The sequence below is a fragment of the Panicum hallii genome, chromosome 9 (genome assembly GCF_002211085.1).
Source record: "Panicum hallii strain FIL2 chromosome 9, PHallii_v3.1, whole genome shotgun sequence".
Taxonomy (NCBI): Eukaryota; Viridiplantae; Streptophyta; class Magnoliopsida; order Poales; family Poaceae; genus Panicum; species Panicum hallii.
In genome coordinates, this window is record NC_038050.1 from 71,883,564 (window position 1) to 71,901,162 (window position 17,599).

General features: G+C 45.0%; 2 protein-coding genes across 2 annotated transcripts; one reads left to right on the forward strand and one right to left on the reverse strand.

Annotated features, from left to right (window-relative positions):
* Positions 1–8,996: 8,996 nt before the first annotated feature.
* On the forward strand, positions 8,997–11,269 carry LOC112878154 (cytochrome P450 78A9-like). The gene is made up of 2 exons (XM_025942574.1): positions 8,997–10,036; positions 10,360–11,269. The coding sequence occupies exons 1-2, from the start codon at positions 9,011–9,013 to the stop codon at positions 10,975–10,977; spliced, it is 1,644 nt and encodes a 547-aa protein (XP_025798359.1). The 5' UTR covers positions 8,997–9,010; the 3' UTR covers positions 10,978–11,269.
* A 304-nt stretch (positions 11,270–11,573) lies between these two features.
* LOC112878155 (ATP phosphoribosyltransferase, chloroplastic-like) lies at positions 11,574–15,677 on the reverse strand. The gene is made up of 12 exons (XM_025942576.1): positions 15,314–15,677; positions 15,144–15,203; positions 14,447–14,560; positions 14,226–14,291; positions 14,029–14,136; positions 13,822–13,905; positions 13,484–13,585; positions 13,289–13,402; positions 13,121–13,201; positions 12,407–12,526; positions 12,003–12,110; positions 11,574–11,885 (listed from the first exon to the last, which is right to left on the reverse strand). Exons 1-11 carry the CDS (start codon positions 15,569–15,571, stop codon positions 12,015–12,017), a joined length of 1,203 nt encoding a protein of 400 aa, XP_025798361.1. The 5' UTR covers positions 15,572–15,677; the 3' UTR covers positions 11,574–11,885; positions 12,003–12,014.
* Positions 15,678–17,599: the final 1,922 nt, after the last annotated feature.

The following is a 17,599-nucleotide window of genomic DNA, read 5'->3' on the forward strand; positions in this document are numbered from 1 at the left end:
AGTCCGGAGCGGAGCGGCTCCGTCCGCTCGATTTTTTGGAGCGGGCTCGTTCGGCATCTGACGGGAATATTCCTATCGCGAGCCGCTCCACTCCACAAGTCTGGCAACCAAACATCTGCAAAAGTAGGATGGAATGGCTCTGTTCTGCTTCGCTCCTAACCAAACGCGCCTTCAGCTGAAAGCAACCAGTCCCGCGCGCGACCTGAACATTCCTCGCATCAGACACCACCGCTCGCCTGGATCGTGTGCTCGATGCTTGCTGCCCGTGCCACGAGTCCACCGTCGGATTTGCGTGGCTGCAGGAGGTGTGAGTGCGAGGTGACCCTTGGGTGCAATTTCTGCTTGTGCTAGAGATGCCTTTTGCGCCAAATGCTTGAGCTGACTGGCAGTTGCAATTGCATTGGTGATTGGTTATTTGGGAACTTTCAGCAATGCAGACTGTAGTGCCTCTGAATTTCCCCTTTTTTTTCAGTGCTTCAGTACATCAAAAGGAAAAAAAATACAGTGGTTAGCTCGAAGCACTAGACGAGCATCAAAATACCACTAGACAATTAGATTTTTTTTTCTTTTGGGGAGAGCGTACAGTCGTAACCCTGATCGATCACATACGTTCTCCTTGTAACAACCAACTCCTGTCGATATAATTACATTCAAAGTAGCACTGCAGTGACAGCAACAGGCAGTTTGGGCATATCTATCTATAGAACTTCCCTGAAGAGATATGCACGAGCTGAACAGATCGATCTGTTGGGTCGTTAGTCTACTATGTATACATAGTCTTATTAGGCGAGGGAGATCGATCATAAACAACAAAAGAGGAATCTTTCAGCCTGGAATAATGGATCCTGAGATATCTTGAAGTCAGTCGTCTGAAGAACCAAGCATTATTGCCTCTCCTATACTGCTGTGAGCCTATCACCCAATGACAAGACCATGATGAAACTTGAACTTTCAAGTGGATGGGCTTGCACGATGAGCCCTATATCAATATATCATACTAAGCATAGCTGAATAGGGACTAATGGCTAGTTATTTTTGCCTCAAACAAAAGCCATATTCTCCGCGATCATTAGCTCGAAAGATATGTAACATTTTTTCCTATGAAAAATGGATAAAGATTAGCAAGTGGTGCTATGTGTAGGAGCACCGCCATCCTGTTTGCACGCAATATCTATCGCCCTTATTTTCGCAGGAGTGGAGCAGTAGTCGCCTCCGCATTGGCTCGGTTCAGTTTTCAAATTTCAGAGAAAGGATTCCAAACTTTATGCGTATAAATAAATAAAGTGGCCGATTGAACAGTTAGGTTTGCATGATGTAAATAAAGTTTGTACACGAAGTGGGTATGAATTTGCTAGCCCCTGCAAGTGTGCAGAAACAGGAAAGTTCGATTCGGCCGCGAAAGATTGCGAGATCGAATCGGTTCTAACCACGCCATAATCTTACGCACAATTTGGTCCCCCGAAAGAATTTACTTTCGATCTTGGGTCATTATAAATTTGAAAAGCCGCGCGTACCGGAATCATATGCCCGTCTCCTTTTTTCCTCCCTTTCAGCTTTTTGGCGGTTAGGGTTCTCCACTGGCAAATGGATATCTCGTTGCATGCTGAGGACAAAAACAAAATCGTCAGTCAGTTGCGCATCCGGTCCGGACAAGGGATGGATCAGGGTGGCCCGGCCCGAAGAGCGGGAGGAAACTTTAACCACCTCGCCAAGGCCGTGCACTTGCTCGATCCGATTTGCTTTTTTTTGGTCTCCCCTGTGCTAAGATCTTTGATCGAACCGATTCCAAACATCCGAATTTTGACCGCATGGAGAGAGGGAGCAGGAATTATCGCTAGCTAGCGTTGAGGCTGAGCTCAGCAATTTGGGTAGAAGGCTCACCATGCAGCAACTTGTCTACAGAGAAAGAACTAGGGAAAATTCCCTGCAAAACCCTCGATCAAATGACGCTTCCATCTATGGCTCTGAAAAACTGAGATGCCCTTCTGTGACCTTCTTTTTATTTTCGTTCCCTTCCACGGCCCTCCCGTTACATCTGCAGTTAAGTCCCAGTTAAGTGGCTGTGAAAAGACCATAGTACCCCCGGGCGAAATCCCCTGCAAGACCCTCAAACAAATCACGCTTCCTTCTATGGCCCTGCAAAACTGCAACTTCCTTATTTGACCCTGATTTGAAGAACAAGAAGAAAAATGGCACATAAAATGAGCAGCCTACTTCCAGATATCATGAAATGGTAGCAAAGAAACTTGTGATAAATATTTCTTTATTTAGTAGCTCTAAGATTCCAAACAAGCCAGCACCGGCGCCCGCAGCCCGCCGCCCACCGCCCGCCGCGCGCCCGGCGCCCGGCGCCCGCAGCCCTCCGCAGCTCGCCGCCCGCCCGGCGCCCACAGCCGCCCGCACGCCGCTCACGGGATGGATGGGGAAGATGGGGTCGGGGGCGTGTGTGGGAGTGACAGGGGCGGTTCAGACCAAGATATTTTTCTTCTCACCTCAAACCTTAAACCCTAACAGAATGGGCTAACGGATCTAACGGGAGGGCCATGGAAGGGAACGAAAATAAAAAGGAGGCCAGAGAAGGGCGTCTCAGTTTTCTAGGACCATAGAAGGAAGCGTCGTTTGCTTGAGGGCCTTTCAGGAAATTTTACCAAAGATCTATCAGAGATGCTAGTGGTCGTCAATCCCTGCGTTCAGCATGTTAATCGATACTGTCGCGAGTCGCAACTACTACTAGATTACTCGTATTGTCTTTATTTCACCTTTTCGAGGGCACAATTACTCGTGCACAAAAAAGGGTAATGAATATATACAATGTAGCATACCACTAGCAATCATTTGCCGGCGCCAAACTAGGTGCATCCGATTAAGAATTCCGGTTAGGCCGGGAGGAGATCGCCGCTCGTCGGCGCGCGTGCAAAAAGCCGCGATCTTCCCCGTGGACTCCGGTGTTTCCCAAACTGAAAGGCGGATCAGGAAAAAACACTTGTTTTCTTCCCCCCGGCCGTGCGAGCCGCGGTGGGATTTCATTTGGTGGCGACGGCGGCCAACTCAACCGCAAACCGGCGGCTAATCGCAGCTCGTCCATGCCGCGGCCAGTTGGGCCGATTTGTCTGCGCAAAACCTCAGCGGACTTTGGCAGCTAGTCCGCATTTATTTGGCAGCCATTGCTCTCGCTACTTAGCTAGCCCCAGCCCCATGGAGAAGCTGAGGAGCTTGCATCTGGATCGAAGCCGGAATTCCGGCGACTGCCTGCTGCCTTGTCGCGGAAAAAAATTGGCTGGAACACGGTTCTAAATTTACAGCGATGGAGCCCCTCACGTCCCTATCAGCGGGCCCACAAAAATAGATCATCAGCGGGCCCACAAAAATAGATCCTCAACGCTGGGACTCCGATCGGCTTCGGCTTGCGGTTGGGGCTCCGTCGTTCTTTCGGCTCGCTCACAGGTTAACGTGATTTACTCGATGCTGGCCCTAGCACGTGATGCCGGCCCTAGCACGTGATTTACTCGATGCGCAGGAAGTGGCATCGGCCGGCGGCGCAGGGAGGCGCGGCTATGGAGGATTGGTCAGTATTCGTTTTTCTTAACATAGTGTACCCCTTTGGTTAACTTTAATTTCTGTAATTGTTAGGCATGGGACATTGGTCCCGCCGCTGCTGCTTCACTCATCCTTGTCGGCCATCAGACTGCAGTCCATCGTCGATAGGGAGCAACAATTGCTGATGGATTGTCTTCGGCCATCAGACTGGTTTGTAGTGTTGGAAAGGCCATCGGCCATCGTACCGATGGATTGTCTTCAGTCCTTGTCGTTGCTGGTAGAGCAAATTAGGTGCGTATTTTGCTTGATGGACTGATGGCCGATGACAATTGATGACGATTGTGTTGATGCAGGGCAAGGGGAGCCGAACAAGTGTGTCTTGGACTGTTCTCATTGCAGGATTCTTGCAGTATGGGTGTTTTCTATGAATTCGATGAGCTGTTGAACCAGATGAGAGATGACACTTGATCTGTTTGCTCTAGTTGCTTCAGCAGGATGGTTTTTAGCCATGGGAGGTGACTGCATTCAGTTTGTGTGATTCGTGGACAGATTCAAGCTGTTGTCGTCTCCGATTCTCTCTATGTATGCAAAGTGTTGCAATATGTACGGTGGAATCAGAGGTGTATGCATATTTTAGGGAAGAGTAGCTGAGCAAATAAATCGTGTTGCGTCCGCGTGTTTGTAAATAAATTGTAACACAAATATGTCAATATGGAAGAACAAATGTTTTAATATTTTCCGAGTAATAAGGAAATTTAAGTGACATGTCTATTGTCTACCATCAGAACCAGAAACAAGCACATGTAAAGGAGTTCACTTTTTGATATAGCTCTTCTGTAAGCAAGATGAAACAGAATGAAAGCAACTTAAGCAAGTACGCTGGTGTAACTAACAGAAAAATGAGGCATGCAGCCACTAGAGGACAAAAACTAAGATGGCCTATTCCTCAAATGTTGTATCACTTGCTCCTCTATCAAAGTATAATTTCCGTGCAGCTGAAGCATTTTGATCAAGACAAAGCAATAGACTTGTATATCCTCCTTGCATCAAATTAGGCGCGGTGGTCGGAAAGTTGATCAAGATATCGCTAGAAGTGTTTGGTACCGCAACATTGTCACCAATATTGTCTCCAATGTTCCTCACTTCTTCTTCTAAGATATCTGAAATATATTTGTAATAATTAAAAAATATGAGTTGGTAATAAACAATTCAGTACATGCAGCACTAAATTAGTACCTTTCTCTTCACAACTTTTCTTTTTCTTTCTTGTCTTCTTTTCCACAACATTCTTTGCTCGTTTACTTTTGGGGCCTTTTACAATATGAGGAACTCTAAATGAAATTGTACTATTTTCTGTATCCGTAATATGATCATTTGAGATCATCACAGGAGCTTCATTTTCTCGCATTTTGTTGAGTGAATGATCAGCCTCCACTTAAGTGGCTCTGATGCTGAACATTTCAATACAATAGATGTTGCCATTCGAGATACGTGCAGCACGTGCTTTCAAGTTTAAATTCTCTCTGCCTTTCTTCTCAACATAATGCCCTCTTTTTCCATATTTTGTCCATCTATTTAGTATATACTGAATGAAAATATCATTCTTATTGAATACTTTGAAGGTATGCTTGCACAATATACCTATAATATACAGAAGATAGTGGTTAGCGATATATATGACAACCAAAACTCTATTTTAAAATTAGTGTACATACCTATGGATTCAAACATTCTGCCAGAGCATGTAGTGGCCATATCTGCAATGTTAAATACAATTATTGCTCCATAATCTGAATGCATATGTGTAACAATGAATGTCGATATTGACCCCTCGGTCTGTGACAACTTACATGAATACTCATGTTGTTTTCTAAATTCTACCTCGAACTTTGCATACATCCTCCTAGTGTATGATTCAGTAGCAATCTTCAACAAAGGTAAATTGGAGATATAATTTACTGGGATCTTTATAAGTGATTGAAAATCTTCATCCAACTCATTTTCACGTAGAGAAGTGGAAACCTTGTCACATTCGACAAGGAGTTCAGAAATACCAAATTTCTTACGAAATCTTTTCTTAAAGACATTATTCATACCTTCACTCCTTTGAGTTGTGGTCATATCAGTTGTAAAAGAGGTACGATAAACAGCAGCCCACTTTCTTCTCAAGTCATATAGATTTAGCAACCATGAGTTCTCTTCCAGGTCATATTTAGTCAACAATTCATTTCACTTCTTTGTGAAAAACTCCTCCGATCTATCTTCATAGACACATTTTTTAAAAGCGTATATAAAATCAGGATGCTTATGAATTACATGACTAAGATGTTTAGCAGCATTAAGATAAATGTGCCACAAGCAAAGTCGATGACTTGTATTAGGAAAATACATAAGCAATTGCTCCTGCCATGGCTGCATCTTGATCAGTGAAAATTGTACTCGGATGCTTACCTGATATTGCTGTCAAAAAGGTTTGAAACAACCAAACAAATAATTCAATAGTTTCATTAAACAACAATGCAGCTCCAAAAAATTATTATTTGCTTGTGATGGTTGGTTCCAAGGAGTGGAGCAAAAGGCATCTCAAACTTATTTGTCTGAAATGTGGTGTCAAACGACACTGCATCACCAGAGCATGCGTAATCCATGATAAACTGACCGTCGGCCCAAAAGAAATTAGCTATCCTTCCATCTTACTTATCAATTTCCATGGCATAAAAAAATGCAGGATCCTCTATCTGCTTGTTCTTCAGGTATTCCAACAATGTTTGTGCATCATTGGATTCTAGGTACTTGTTCTGCTCGCGACCAATCTCATTGTTGCAATCCATCCGTAAGAAGAGAACTTTGTTAGCCCCACCATAAAACTGCTTTATAAACTCATAGACTTGCGTTGGCCTCATTCCGGCTTCCCGTATTTGAGCAATGAGTTGTCTATCTGCATCGATAACATGTCGTTGGGACCTCAACATGTGTTTCTTTTTTGCCGCGGCTAAAATATGATTGTGATCAAGTTCAATCTTTTATAGTGTCCAAACTCCCTCTCTGCTGACACCGAACTTAATAAGAGCTTTGCAACCTGTCCTTGTAGTGGCATGTGATGACCCTGTTTCTGCATGTCCTTGGCTGCTACAGACTATAACTCTGCTATATATAGTTTTATCTGCTCGACGCTTTACGATGCTCTTTCTAATGCTGAATCCAATCATACCGGCATATGTGTTGTACATCTCATACGCATCATTCTCTGACGCAAAAGACATTCCAACTTTGGGAACAATCACAGTGGTCCATCTTTATCAACAACCTATTGTGAAATTTTTTTTAGAATAAAAAACAAATATTATGATAATAAAATTTAATTTATTACCATGTCGTCATCAACTTGGGTGTTTGCACCGACGGACAACGATGATGTGTGCGGATCAGCCACTGGTTCCATAATCATGGACTCGTTGTTCTGCGTCATCTAGTATATATATGATGAATCAAATCGATAATAATTAGAATACAGATCGATGGTACGTGTAAAAGAAAGTTTTATCTACCTGTGTAATATGTTGCTCGTCGGTTGCTATGGAGTTTTCAGTCCCTCCTCCATCCATTATTGCCGGCCCAAACACCTCTCCAAATCATCAAGGAGGATCGTCGGACGGCAGCGCAGGCACGGACGGTGGCGGAAGAAAACTGCGAGGCGATGGAAAGTTCAGCTTGCAGACACGTGCTAGAGCCGGCATCGAGTAAATCACGTTAACCTGTGAGCGAGCCGAAAGAACGACGGAGCCCCAACCGCAAGCCGAAGCCGATCGGAGTTCCAGCGATGAGGATCTGTTTTTATGGGCCCGCTGATAAGGACGTGAGAGGCTCCATCACTGTAAGTTTTGAACGTGTTCCAGCCAATTTTTTTCCCTTGTCGCGGCAACAAAACTGCTGCTGTCCGAGTGGCGGTGATGGCGCGGGCCTGGCTGTCCCGGCGTGCGTCCGAAGGAGTTAGGCAACAGTGGTGGACTTGCGCTCATGATCAGGTCGTTCCTTTCAGCATTCATTCAGATGATGTCTGCCCTGCAAGGGAAAATGATGTCTGCACCCAAAAGGCGATAGATGGCCGCCTTCAGGCTCGACCGATCGATGATCTCCCCCAACAGCAGCGGCGGCGGATGCGATCCCCTGATTTCTTCGCGATTGTCTTGTGTTTGCTTGCGAGTTTCCTGCGCATGCGTCCACGCGCTGCACAGGTGTGTTTCGGCGTGGCTCTTGTCCTGGGAAAAGGATTTTTGCGTTAGGAAATCGGCGTGGGGACGAACGGCGCGGGTCGCTGAAAGCAAACCGTCTTTTGAATATGATATGATCATCATCAGCTGGTCCTACACCTAATGGATTGGGTACAGCTGATCTCCATCTTTTAGCGCAAGTACGCACCTTCTCATGTTTCAGGATCCTGAATGAGTTTCCAGTGCAATCATTTGGTCGATGCAGAGATTGTATACTAGTTTCAGCATACCTACTCCGGTACGCCGACTGACCGTCTACATCTTGTGATGCCATCGAGTTATACAATTTGTGGAAAAAGGACTGTATATTTTTATCGGCACATATCCAACCAATGACATGTAACACGAGATGAGCCTAACTCATTTTGTTGCCATGTACCAACTCATGCATACTTTTTTATTAAAAAAAGAGTAAAAAATATACCGGCAGTCCTAAGACTTATTCGATGGTATTACCTAGACTATTAATTTGCAACACTCAAGAACCGAACATTAGTATTAGCAATATGAGGTATGCTAGATCTCATCCCAATCATGAGAGCATAGGGAGGAAGATGTTAGGAGATGACATGTGGGTCCTAATGGGATTTTTACTACTACTTTTTTTTACATTGGTCTTCATGTGAGACTCATCAGTGATATGAATGGTAAATTTAATTAGTTGCCCAGATGCCAAGCAGAAATATCAATGAATAAAGATCTGCAAATTAAATAATTCGGGACCTATATGACACATAGAATAAGTTTAGAGAGCAACGACGATGTATTTAGCTTTTTCCTTTTTCCGTAACAACAGATAGATGTATACACCGTTCTCATAAACTAGTGAAGTTTCCGTAGACTGCATGTCGACTTCTACTCAATTGTTGTGGTTTGTGCACTGTTTAAGCACAATAAATATGGTATAGTACACTGTTCAGTTCATAAGAATTTAAGACACGCTATTTTTTCATGTAATTTATCCTAGGTTTTAAAATTTTCTTGTACTTCAGAAAAAGAAAAGAAAAGAAAATTGCATGAGGAAAAAATAAGAAGAATAAAACAGGGTCCCAGCAGTGCATTTTCAAATCTTTTGTTGCCAATGATTGAGTCATCTTTACAAGGACCACGCGAATCTTCTCTCCGAGGAACTCCTATAAATACCGCCCCCCGTGCTGCAGCTCGGATCATCACACAACGCAACGCAGCAGCTGAGAGTCACAATGGAGAGCTCAGTTGAGAGCTGGTGGGTGCTTCCCATGACCTTGATCCCGGCCATCTCCGGCGAGCAACACGGGAACAACATTGCCACCATAGCCACTAGCTTCGCTTACCTCGCCGTCTTCGCATGTCTTGCATGGGCAGGCGCGTCCCTGCTCTACTGGGCTCACCCAGGTGGCCCTGCATGGGGCAAGTACTGGAGGGCAAGGTGGACGGGCCCGAAGCCGTCGACGATCCCAGGGCCGAGAGGGCTCCCGGTCGTCGGCAGCCTCGGCCTCATGTCCGGCCTGGCGCACTGCTCGCTGGCCGACGAGGCGTCGCGCCGGCCGGGGGCCAAGAGGCTCATGGCGGTGTCGCTCGGCCCCGTCCGCGCCGTCGTCACGTCCCACCCGGACGTGGCCAAGGAGATCCTCGACAGCCCGGCGTTCGCCGACCGTCCGCTCAACCACGCCGCCTACGGCCTCATGTTCCACCGCTCCATTGGCTTCGCCGAGCACGGCCCGTACTGGCGCACGCTCCGGCGCATCGCGGCGGGGCACCTGTTCGGCCCCAGGCAGGTCGAGGCCTTCGCGCCGTACCGCGCGAGCGTCGGTGAGGGGATCGTCACGGCGCTGCGCGGCGCCGCCGGCTCGGGCGCCGTCCAGGTGCGCGGCCTCCTCCGGCGCGCGTCGCTCTACTACATCATGCGGTTCGTGTTCGGCAAGGAGTACGACGTGTCGCGCGCAGCGCCGGCGTCCGGGAAGGAGGAGGTGGAGGAGCTGCTCGAGATGGTGCACGAAGGGTACGAGCTCCTGGGCAAGGAGAACTGGTGCGACTACTTCCCGGGGCTCGCCGCGCTCGACCCGCAGGGGGTGGGTGCGCGGTGCGCCGAGCTCATGCCGCGGGTGACCCGCTTCGTGCACGGCATCATCCAGGAGCACCGTGGCAAGGCGATCGCCGGAGGAGAGGCGCGTGACTTTGTTGACATCTTGCTCTCCCTGCAGGAGAGCGAGGGGCTCGCTGACGCCGACATCGCCGCTGTGCTTTGGGTAAGAACTCATTCATGCACTTAAGACATATGATCCTGCACTAAAATTTTACATAGAAAGTAAAACATATGCATGAAATCAGTTTTGTTAAGGAGATGGCAAATCGTGCAAAACACTTTTGCTCTGATCGTATCTGAAGAAAGAGTAGCAAATAAAACCTTTTAAAAAGGGAGAGATCGTGCGTGCAAAAATTCCTCCAACTTTTGCTCTTTTCTGTCTATATTCTTTATGTAGAAAGAATCCCGTAAATGGATGGCTACACGTTACAGATTGCGGCACTGAACTAGTAACTGAAGTGGCTACTTGTCCTTTAAATTCATCAGGAGATGATCTTCAGAGGAACTGATGCCATGGCCGTGCTCATGGAGTGGACCCTGGCCCGCCTCATCCTCCACCGCGACGTCCAAGCCAAAGCGCACCGTGAGCTCGACGAGGTCGTCGGCCGGAGCAACCCCGTCGCCGAGTCCGCCGCGCCGTCGCTGCCGTACCTGAAGGCGCTGCTCAAGGAGGCTCTCCGGGTTCACCCGCCGGGGCCCCTCCTCTCGTGGCGCCACAGGGCCATAACTGACACGTACGTCGACGGCCACCTCGTCCCGGCGGGCACCACCGCCATGGTCAACCAGTGGGCGATCAGCCGCGACCCGGAGTTCTGGGACGCGCCGCTCGAGTTCCAGCCCGAGCGGTTCCTCCCCGGCGGCAAGGCCCAGGACGTGTCCGTGCTCGGCGCCGACGGCCGGCTGGTGCCGTTCGGGTCCGGGCGGAGGAGCTGCCCGGGCAAGTCCCTGGCCATGACCACCGTGACCGCCTGGATGGCCACGCTGCTGCACGAGTTCGAGTGGCTGCCGGCATACGACGCCGTCGACCTGTCGGAGGTGCTCCGCCTGTCTTGCGAGATGGCAGTGCCGCTCGAGGTCCGCGTACGCCCGAGGCGCGGCGTGTGAAAGGAAGGTTGCCGATAGCTTTGTTGGACCGTGACTCCGTTGTGTGGTGAGTGTGTAGCCGTGACCCTAAGCTTTTCCGTCAGTAAACTGTGAATAAGCAGCTGGTAAGGACTGTGCACCAGCTCACCTCAGTATTTGGTTCAGAATTTTAAATTTCCTATGTACCATCGGATGTGACTTGTGAGTATGAATTTCACAAGATGTACAAATCACAGAAGTTATCCAAGTTTATGTGAAGTGTGGCATACATGTAGCCTGTATTCCTGTCAGGCTGTAACGCATTAACTTGTCACGTGTAACCGCTCGATCTGGCCTTAACAGGCTTAGCTTTCAGAAAGGCAATGGCAAAGGAATACATTTGTCGGTCTGCTATGTTGTCTGTTTGACCTTATAGCTGCACCGACATGTATGTTTGTTTTTGCATTACCAGTGCAAAACAGGACATTGAAGAGCAAAAGGGAGTAAAAGAAGAAAGAAAATGAGAACTGCTTTGAAGTGTACATCTGATGCAGGCTTTCGCTTTCACCCCCGAAACTAGCTCAAGTAAAAAACCAACTACGAATGTGGCGGGAAAGCTTCACAGGAGATCAGATGCATAAGAAAATTAAGAGCAAACATGACAGCGGGACATGAGTTGCCGCTTATTCTTTCTTTTCACTATGGGGCAAACGTTTTGGGCTTTATTTCACTTCAACATGCCCAATTATTCAGAACTGCGGCAAGCCAGATCGGCATACAAAACACACGCCCAGCAACGGATCCCGGCCTCTAATCAACTGGTACGACAGATACTCTCACGCAACTGATGCCTAGCTAGAGTATGTAACTATGTATACACGATGGTACAAAAATTTCATGGAGTGGGTCCATGATGAGACCATGACAGGCATTGCAAACGAGGCTCAATTCTGCATACAGATACATCCACTTCAGCAAGAACAAACAAATGTGGTGCTAATTTCAAAAAAAAATGTGGTGCTGAAACAATAAAAAACAGATCATTGCAAAGGAGAGCGAAAGCTTACTCTTGCAGCAAGTTACAAACCCAGCTCTGTAAGAAGATTGCGCCACCTGGGTGTTTCTTCATCAAATATATAAGTCAGCTTCATCACCAAGACTCCGCTGCCACCAATCTGCAGTTCAAAGACCATATCGATTCACATATAAATATTTGACATGTCCAACAAGAGTCATATAGGCCGAGAAGTTATATGGACCAAGTATTCTGTAGGATCTAAAAGTAAGTAATATGAGCTTCACCAAGTTTATGCAAAAAATCACAACAACATAATTCCTTTTTTTTCATATTGGAATGGAGGTGGAGAAGTTCCATGCTTGCCAGTTGTAACTGCTAGCAATGGAGCTTCAACCCGTATCTAAAATCCTTACATACAATACAATATAAAGGTAAAAGGATAAAGTGCCTTACAGATCTCAGTTGTTGAATAGCCTTGTAAAGCAACTTTTGTGGAACAACCGCATTCATAGCATAGTATTCCACAGCAACCTTGCCATCGCATCGGCAATAGACAGGACTTATAGTTGGGCCCTGTACACATCAAGATTCAGGAAATGACATCATAATCATGGGTTAGAAGAGTAAGAATTCAACCAGATAGTTCAAAATGGCATGGTCTCAGTGTTTTAACTTGTAAGATCACGAATAATTTCACTCAATTGAACGTTGATTGTATAATTGGATAATGCTGATATAACCTATAGGAGATGTGAAAAATATTTATTTATATCTAATCAACTAATTACTAATTATCATAAAGTTAATAGGAGCCATTACTTTCACACCAAAGGGCTAGAACTTCCCTCATTAATCAAGAAATAGAAAGATAAAGAAATACTTTAGTGGCTTAATGGTGGGCCAAAAAAAATAAAGAAATAGAAAGATAAAGAATGAAGCAGAGTAAGATATGTTTATGTAGATACTAGAGTTGCTACATTTTGTGATTTGAATAATGAATACATCCATATTTTAATAATTTGTATTAGTGTCCACTGTCCACATATGATGATATACGTCTCTATTTTAAAAATAGGAAATTATCACTCTACCATAAGGTTGCACAACCACACATGATTCATGGCCACTTTTTAGAAGTTGAACTTGTTGAATATTTGTAATTCTTACCTGCAATCCACATATTGATGTCAAGCTAAGAACTCTCTCTGCCACATCTTCTGCACTATTGCCTCTCATGTTTGCTGTGACCTTGTATGGCATTTAAAGGGCAATAAGTTAACCAATTAAGCGGGCATACTCATCTACGCATAACCTATAAAAAGCATAAATATTTACCATCAGCTCTGTGCTCGCTCTGAGATGAGCTTCTAATCTTTCAAGCAGCTCATGAGTAATCTCCAACACACCTTTACGTTTGTGCAGAGATCTCCTACTTGCAACAAGAGTAGCCTGCGGAGCATTGGATATTTACTAAAAGGAATGAAATATTTCTCTCTAAAATGTGGGCGCACGTGTGTGAGAGAGAGTTACCTGGCTTTCCAAAACTACTCCACCTTCAATTTCCTTCAGGTTATTCTCACGCAAGGTCGTTCCGCTACTCACTAGATCCACGATAGCATCAGCCATACCCATCTTCATAGGAGAAAGAAATAGTTACCACCATTACCCTTGGTAGCCTCTTGATAGATTGTGTCACAACTCATAAACTAGTAAATGAAAACTTGAGACAGGCATTGTAATATTCTAGCATACAATGATTGCTCATTCAAATTCCAAATGAATAAATGGAAGAGGTAAGTACGAAGAACAAAAAGGAGATATCACAAAGAAGCAGAAGGAAATTTAAAAAGAAAGGAGAGCAATCTCACAGGAGGAAATGACTCGAGTGCTCCATCAGCAGATAAAAGACGAACATGCTTAAAACCATTCTCTTTCAAAAACTTAGCACCTAGCTGCAGCACAATAACGTAACTTAGGTCATTGATCGTTTTTCAAAGAAAAAAAGGTCATTGATCAGAAAAACAGTGATGACGGGAATAAGAATTTGACAAGTCAAAATTTGTACATGGCCATACATAACCAAATCCTGTAACAACACGTAGTGGTTTTTCTTCAGTCCATTCAGGCATCTTTGCCATATCCTCCACGGAGTGTATGTTTTCGAAAATGCCTCCCTTAGGTACCTGGTCACATGCTTTAACTGCTTCAGATAAAAACTTCAATTAGGAACATCAAGACTTATACACATCAATGCTCTTGGATAACATCATACCGCAAGGGATAAATGACACTGTCCGAAATCCAGAGCATCATGAACAACTACTAAGTCATCATTGACCTGTCACATAAATCTTAAACCACATAAATGCCCAACAAGTGCAACAAAATCATAATGATTTTGTTCACAAAAAGTTCATGTAAAGTATAATGTGAATTCAATTAACACAAATTTATATTAGAGAAAAGATCTAACTTGATTCTTCATAAATTTACCTGCCCGTATTCACTGACTGTGTCAAAACCCACAATACCAAGGTCAAGATCCCCTGACTGCAGTTTACGAACAATATCTTTGGGCCTTTGAAACCAAACCTCCAGATTTGGAATCTGCAAAAAAAAGGATGCCCTGAAATATTCAAGATGGCATTCTCGATGACGTTACAGATCACGTGACTTGAACCGTTAGACTTTTGGCCTCAGCATATTTTTGTTATTGATATGACACATAGGACTTCAACAAAGACAATAAATGTGGTCCATTCACAGCAACCATGTTCAATAAACCGACCACAATGTCACAGCTTCAATCATGAAATTTAACTCGAACTTAAGGTGAGATGCTGGTCAAGTCAACAAGCCTTCACTCACATTAGTGTTAGCTCACGAACAGCATGCGCCAAGCAAAGTTTATTTGGCATTGCTCCCATTTCGGTGCCCAGCCATCAACGAGTCCATGCATATAAGTTGGTAAACAGTCCCTCTTCCTAAACGTAACTGTTAAACATGTCTTACATTAACCTATATTAAGACAAATCCAGGGAGTAGGGAGCTACACTGTTGTTAAACCATGCAATCCTATCAGAATCAGAACCTAAAGGCCTACCGATCCAACACTAACTAGCCGCAATTGCCCTCCTCCCTGCCAGATCCAATAGACGTTACTGTAGAGAAACAGGGATGGAGACCTCACCAGCGGGATGTCCGCAGTGTACTGCCGCGGGTTCAGCTGCCTCACCGACAATTGACAACTCTGCGCCATCAAGCACAAGCAGCACAGACATAGTAATAACCAAATCAGCCAGAACAGAAATAAATCCAAACCCAGCAACGGAAGCGGAGCATTGCGGAGAAGCACGGAACCTTGAGGAGGCTTAGGGTTTGCTCCGCCATGCGGCCCTTGCTGGGGAGCCCGATGCGCACGACGGTGCGATCCGCGGACAAGGGAGCCGCCGCCGCCGGTTTAGTGGCGACGGCGGTCGTCGAGGCCGCCGCCCGCGGGGCGAGGGAGCGGGAGCCTGCGGCCGGCGAGGGGCGGAGGTGGAACCTGGATGGCGGCGAGGGTGACTGGGGTAAGGGGATGGCGGTAGAGTACAGCCGCGCCGCCAGCATCGCCGACATTTTTGCTCGGTCTCGCGCTCTAGGCTCCTGCCGCGGCGAAGCGCCGGTGACTCGTTGGCAATGCCCCAATAGGCGGCGATGAGAGCGAGTGGGGTTGTTGACTGGGTCTGGGTGGTGTGGTGGTGCCGTCGGCAGTGGTGGGTCCTGGTACTGGTAGCGAGGGAGGAACCACCAGACACATGCGCCGCGCGCACGGGACTTTGGAATTTTGAATGGAACCACGGATATTCGCAGCTTTATTATTCAGGGCGAGAGAGTGCGTGTAGTTCAGTAGATGGGCAACGTAAGCAAGTTTGGAGCATTGTAACGTTTTTTTTGATGGAGCATTGTGCAGATAAGTATCGTGACGATGTCTTTTCAAAAAAAAAGTATGGTAACATGTATTGATCTTTGTGCCTATGGGTAAATCAATCAGATAAGTATGTTAGATGCTAAATTTTATCATATATTAGCACTCATACTTTATGTTAAAGTTTTGAGTCTTAGTTAAAATTTAATCTATTCCATTAGTACTCCTATTTGAAGAAGTTAGTGCTAAAATTTAGTATTTTTAGATATTAGCGCTTGGATTCCAAGTAGTTACTAACTTAAGACTAGTTATAGACCGACCATAAGTTAGATCTCTATACAGCCGCCTCCATCTGTTATTCATATTCAATCTAAAATTTTACTGTAGATAGTGACGTTTCACGCCCAGCTCATGTGCCTTGCTTCCTTTGGCTCCACAATCACAAGAAAGGTGGGAGCTTTACGGTGAAGTATTTTCATTTCTACTGCTTTATCTATCTCTTAAAAGAAGAAGCTGTAGTTCTCAAACTGGCCATTAAATTCAAATTCTGATGCCACCAGCATATGTTTTAATAATATTTTTTAAATACATATAAATTGCTTATGTAGATTAGAAAAATAGCAACATAAATTAGTAAAATAGCTCAATTGACTTGTTAAAGTTATATATCACTAATCATGCAAATAAACATCAACCTACCTCAACACAATTATTTGCCAACCTTTCTCTAATCACATCATCCAATTTGTTCTAAATATCATATCAATACCCACTTAACTAAACTCAGGTGAGTCAAGCAACATTTTGTAAAATGATGAACAACTTTTGCAAAATTCACAAAATTCATAAGCAAATTAGAATACACTAAAAAATATTTTTTTCACACGAAAACTATATATCTTTGAAATATAATGGTGCTGCATCTTGTTTTGAAACTCTTATTGAAATGAGGGCAACTGTATCACCGGATATTGAAACTACGTTCTTTTTTATTTAAAATCGTTTATTCTATACACGATGCGGAAGTTGAGCGAAGTGGAAAAACTGTCAAAATAGAAATTCGTGATTAGAAATTTCCCCTAAAAGGAGCGTCCGTATGCGGGCCTAACGTACAGCCAGCCATACATCAGCCAGTTCCATAATTATTAGTATTTTGTCCATATATATTGTTGATCACCAAATTAAACTCGACATGTCTTGTTGATACAAAACTGATTTACGTTGTTAGTTGTATTAGATGTTTTGCCGATAATTGATTCGTAGTATTCACTCAAAATTCCTTTTGTTTGTTGCTAGCAAATTGGTTTCATTTAAAAATTGTTAAAGACCAGCGGCGCAGCCCCTCACTCTAATACTAACAAGTAGTGATACGAGTCGGCTTTTTATCTATTTGGTGTATTTCTATTCATAACCTAGTGATTGGTTTATATATACTCCTACATAAATGAACGGGAAGTCTTGTTTAACGAACTTCACCTTCCATAACAAGGGAGCGATAAGTAGCTTTGAAACATGGCGCGCAGAGAGACCTAGCGAGTTTCTAGGAGGATAATGTCTTTATACTTCTTCCCAAAAAAGCCTAAAAAAGTGATGATAAAAATATGGTATTTGATAAGTATACCAATCAAAACACGTCTTCCATTCTGATAAAAGAGGCGGTAAACCTTTGGCACGGCCTAATGCCCTAGTCGGCCGGCCTCGCCGCCTCAGCCAACAAGAGCGCCCCACGATCACGCCGG

Coding starts and splice junctions, on each gene's coding strand:
- LOC112878154 (XM_025942574.1), top strand. CDS start 9,011: ATGGAGAGCTCAGTTGAGAGCTGGTGGGTGCTTCCCATGACCTTGATC. Junction 10,037..10,359: donor ACATCGCCGCTGTGCTTTGG/GTAAGAACTCAT, acceptor TAAATTCATCAG/GAGATGATCTTCAGAGGAAC.
- LOC112878155 (XM_025942576.1), bottom strand. CDS start 15,571: ATGTCGGCGATGCTGGCGGCGCGGCTGTACTCTACCGCCATCCCCTTA. Junction 14,292..14,446: donor CAGTCAGTGAATACGGGCAG/GTAAATTTATGA, acceptor TTTATGTGACAG/GTCAATGATGACTTAGTAGT. Junction 12,111..12,406: donor CTATTCAACAACTGAGATCT/GTAAGGCACTTT, acceptor TTTGAACTGCAG/ATTGGTGGCAGCGGAGTCTT.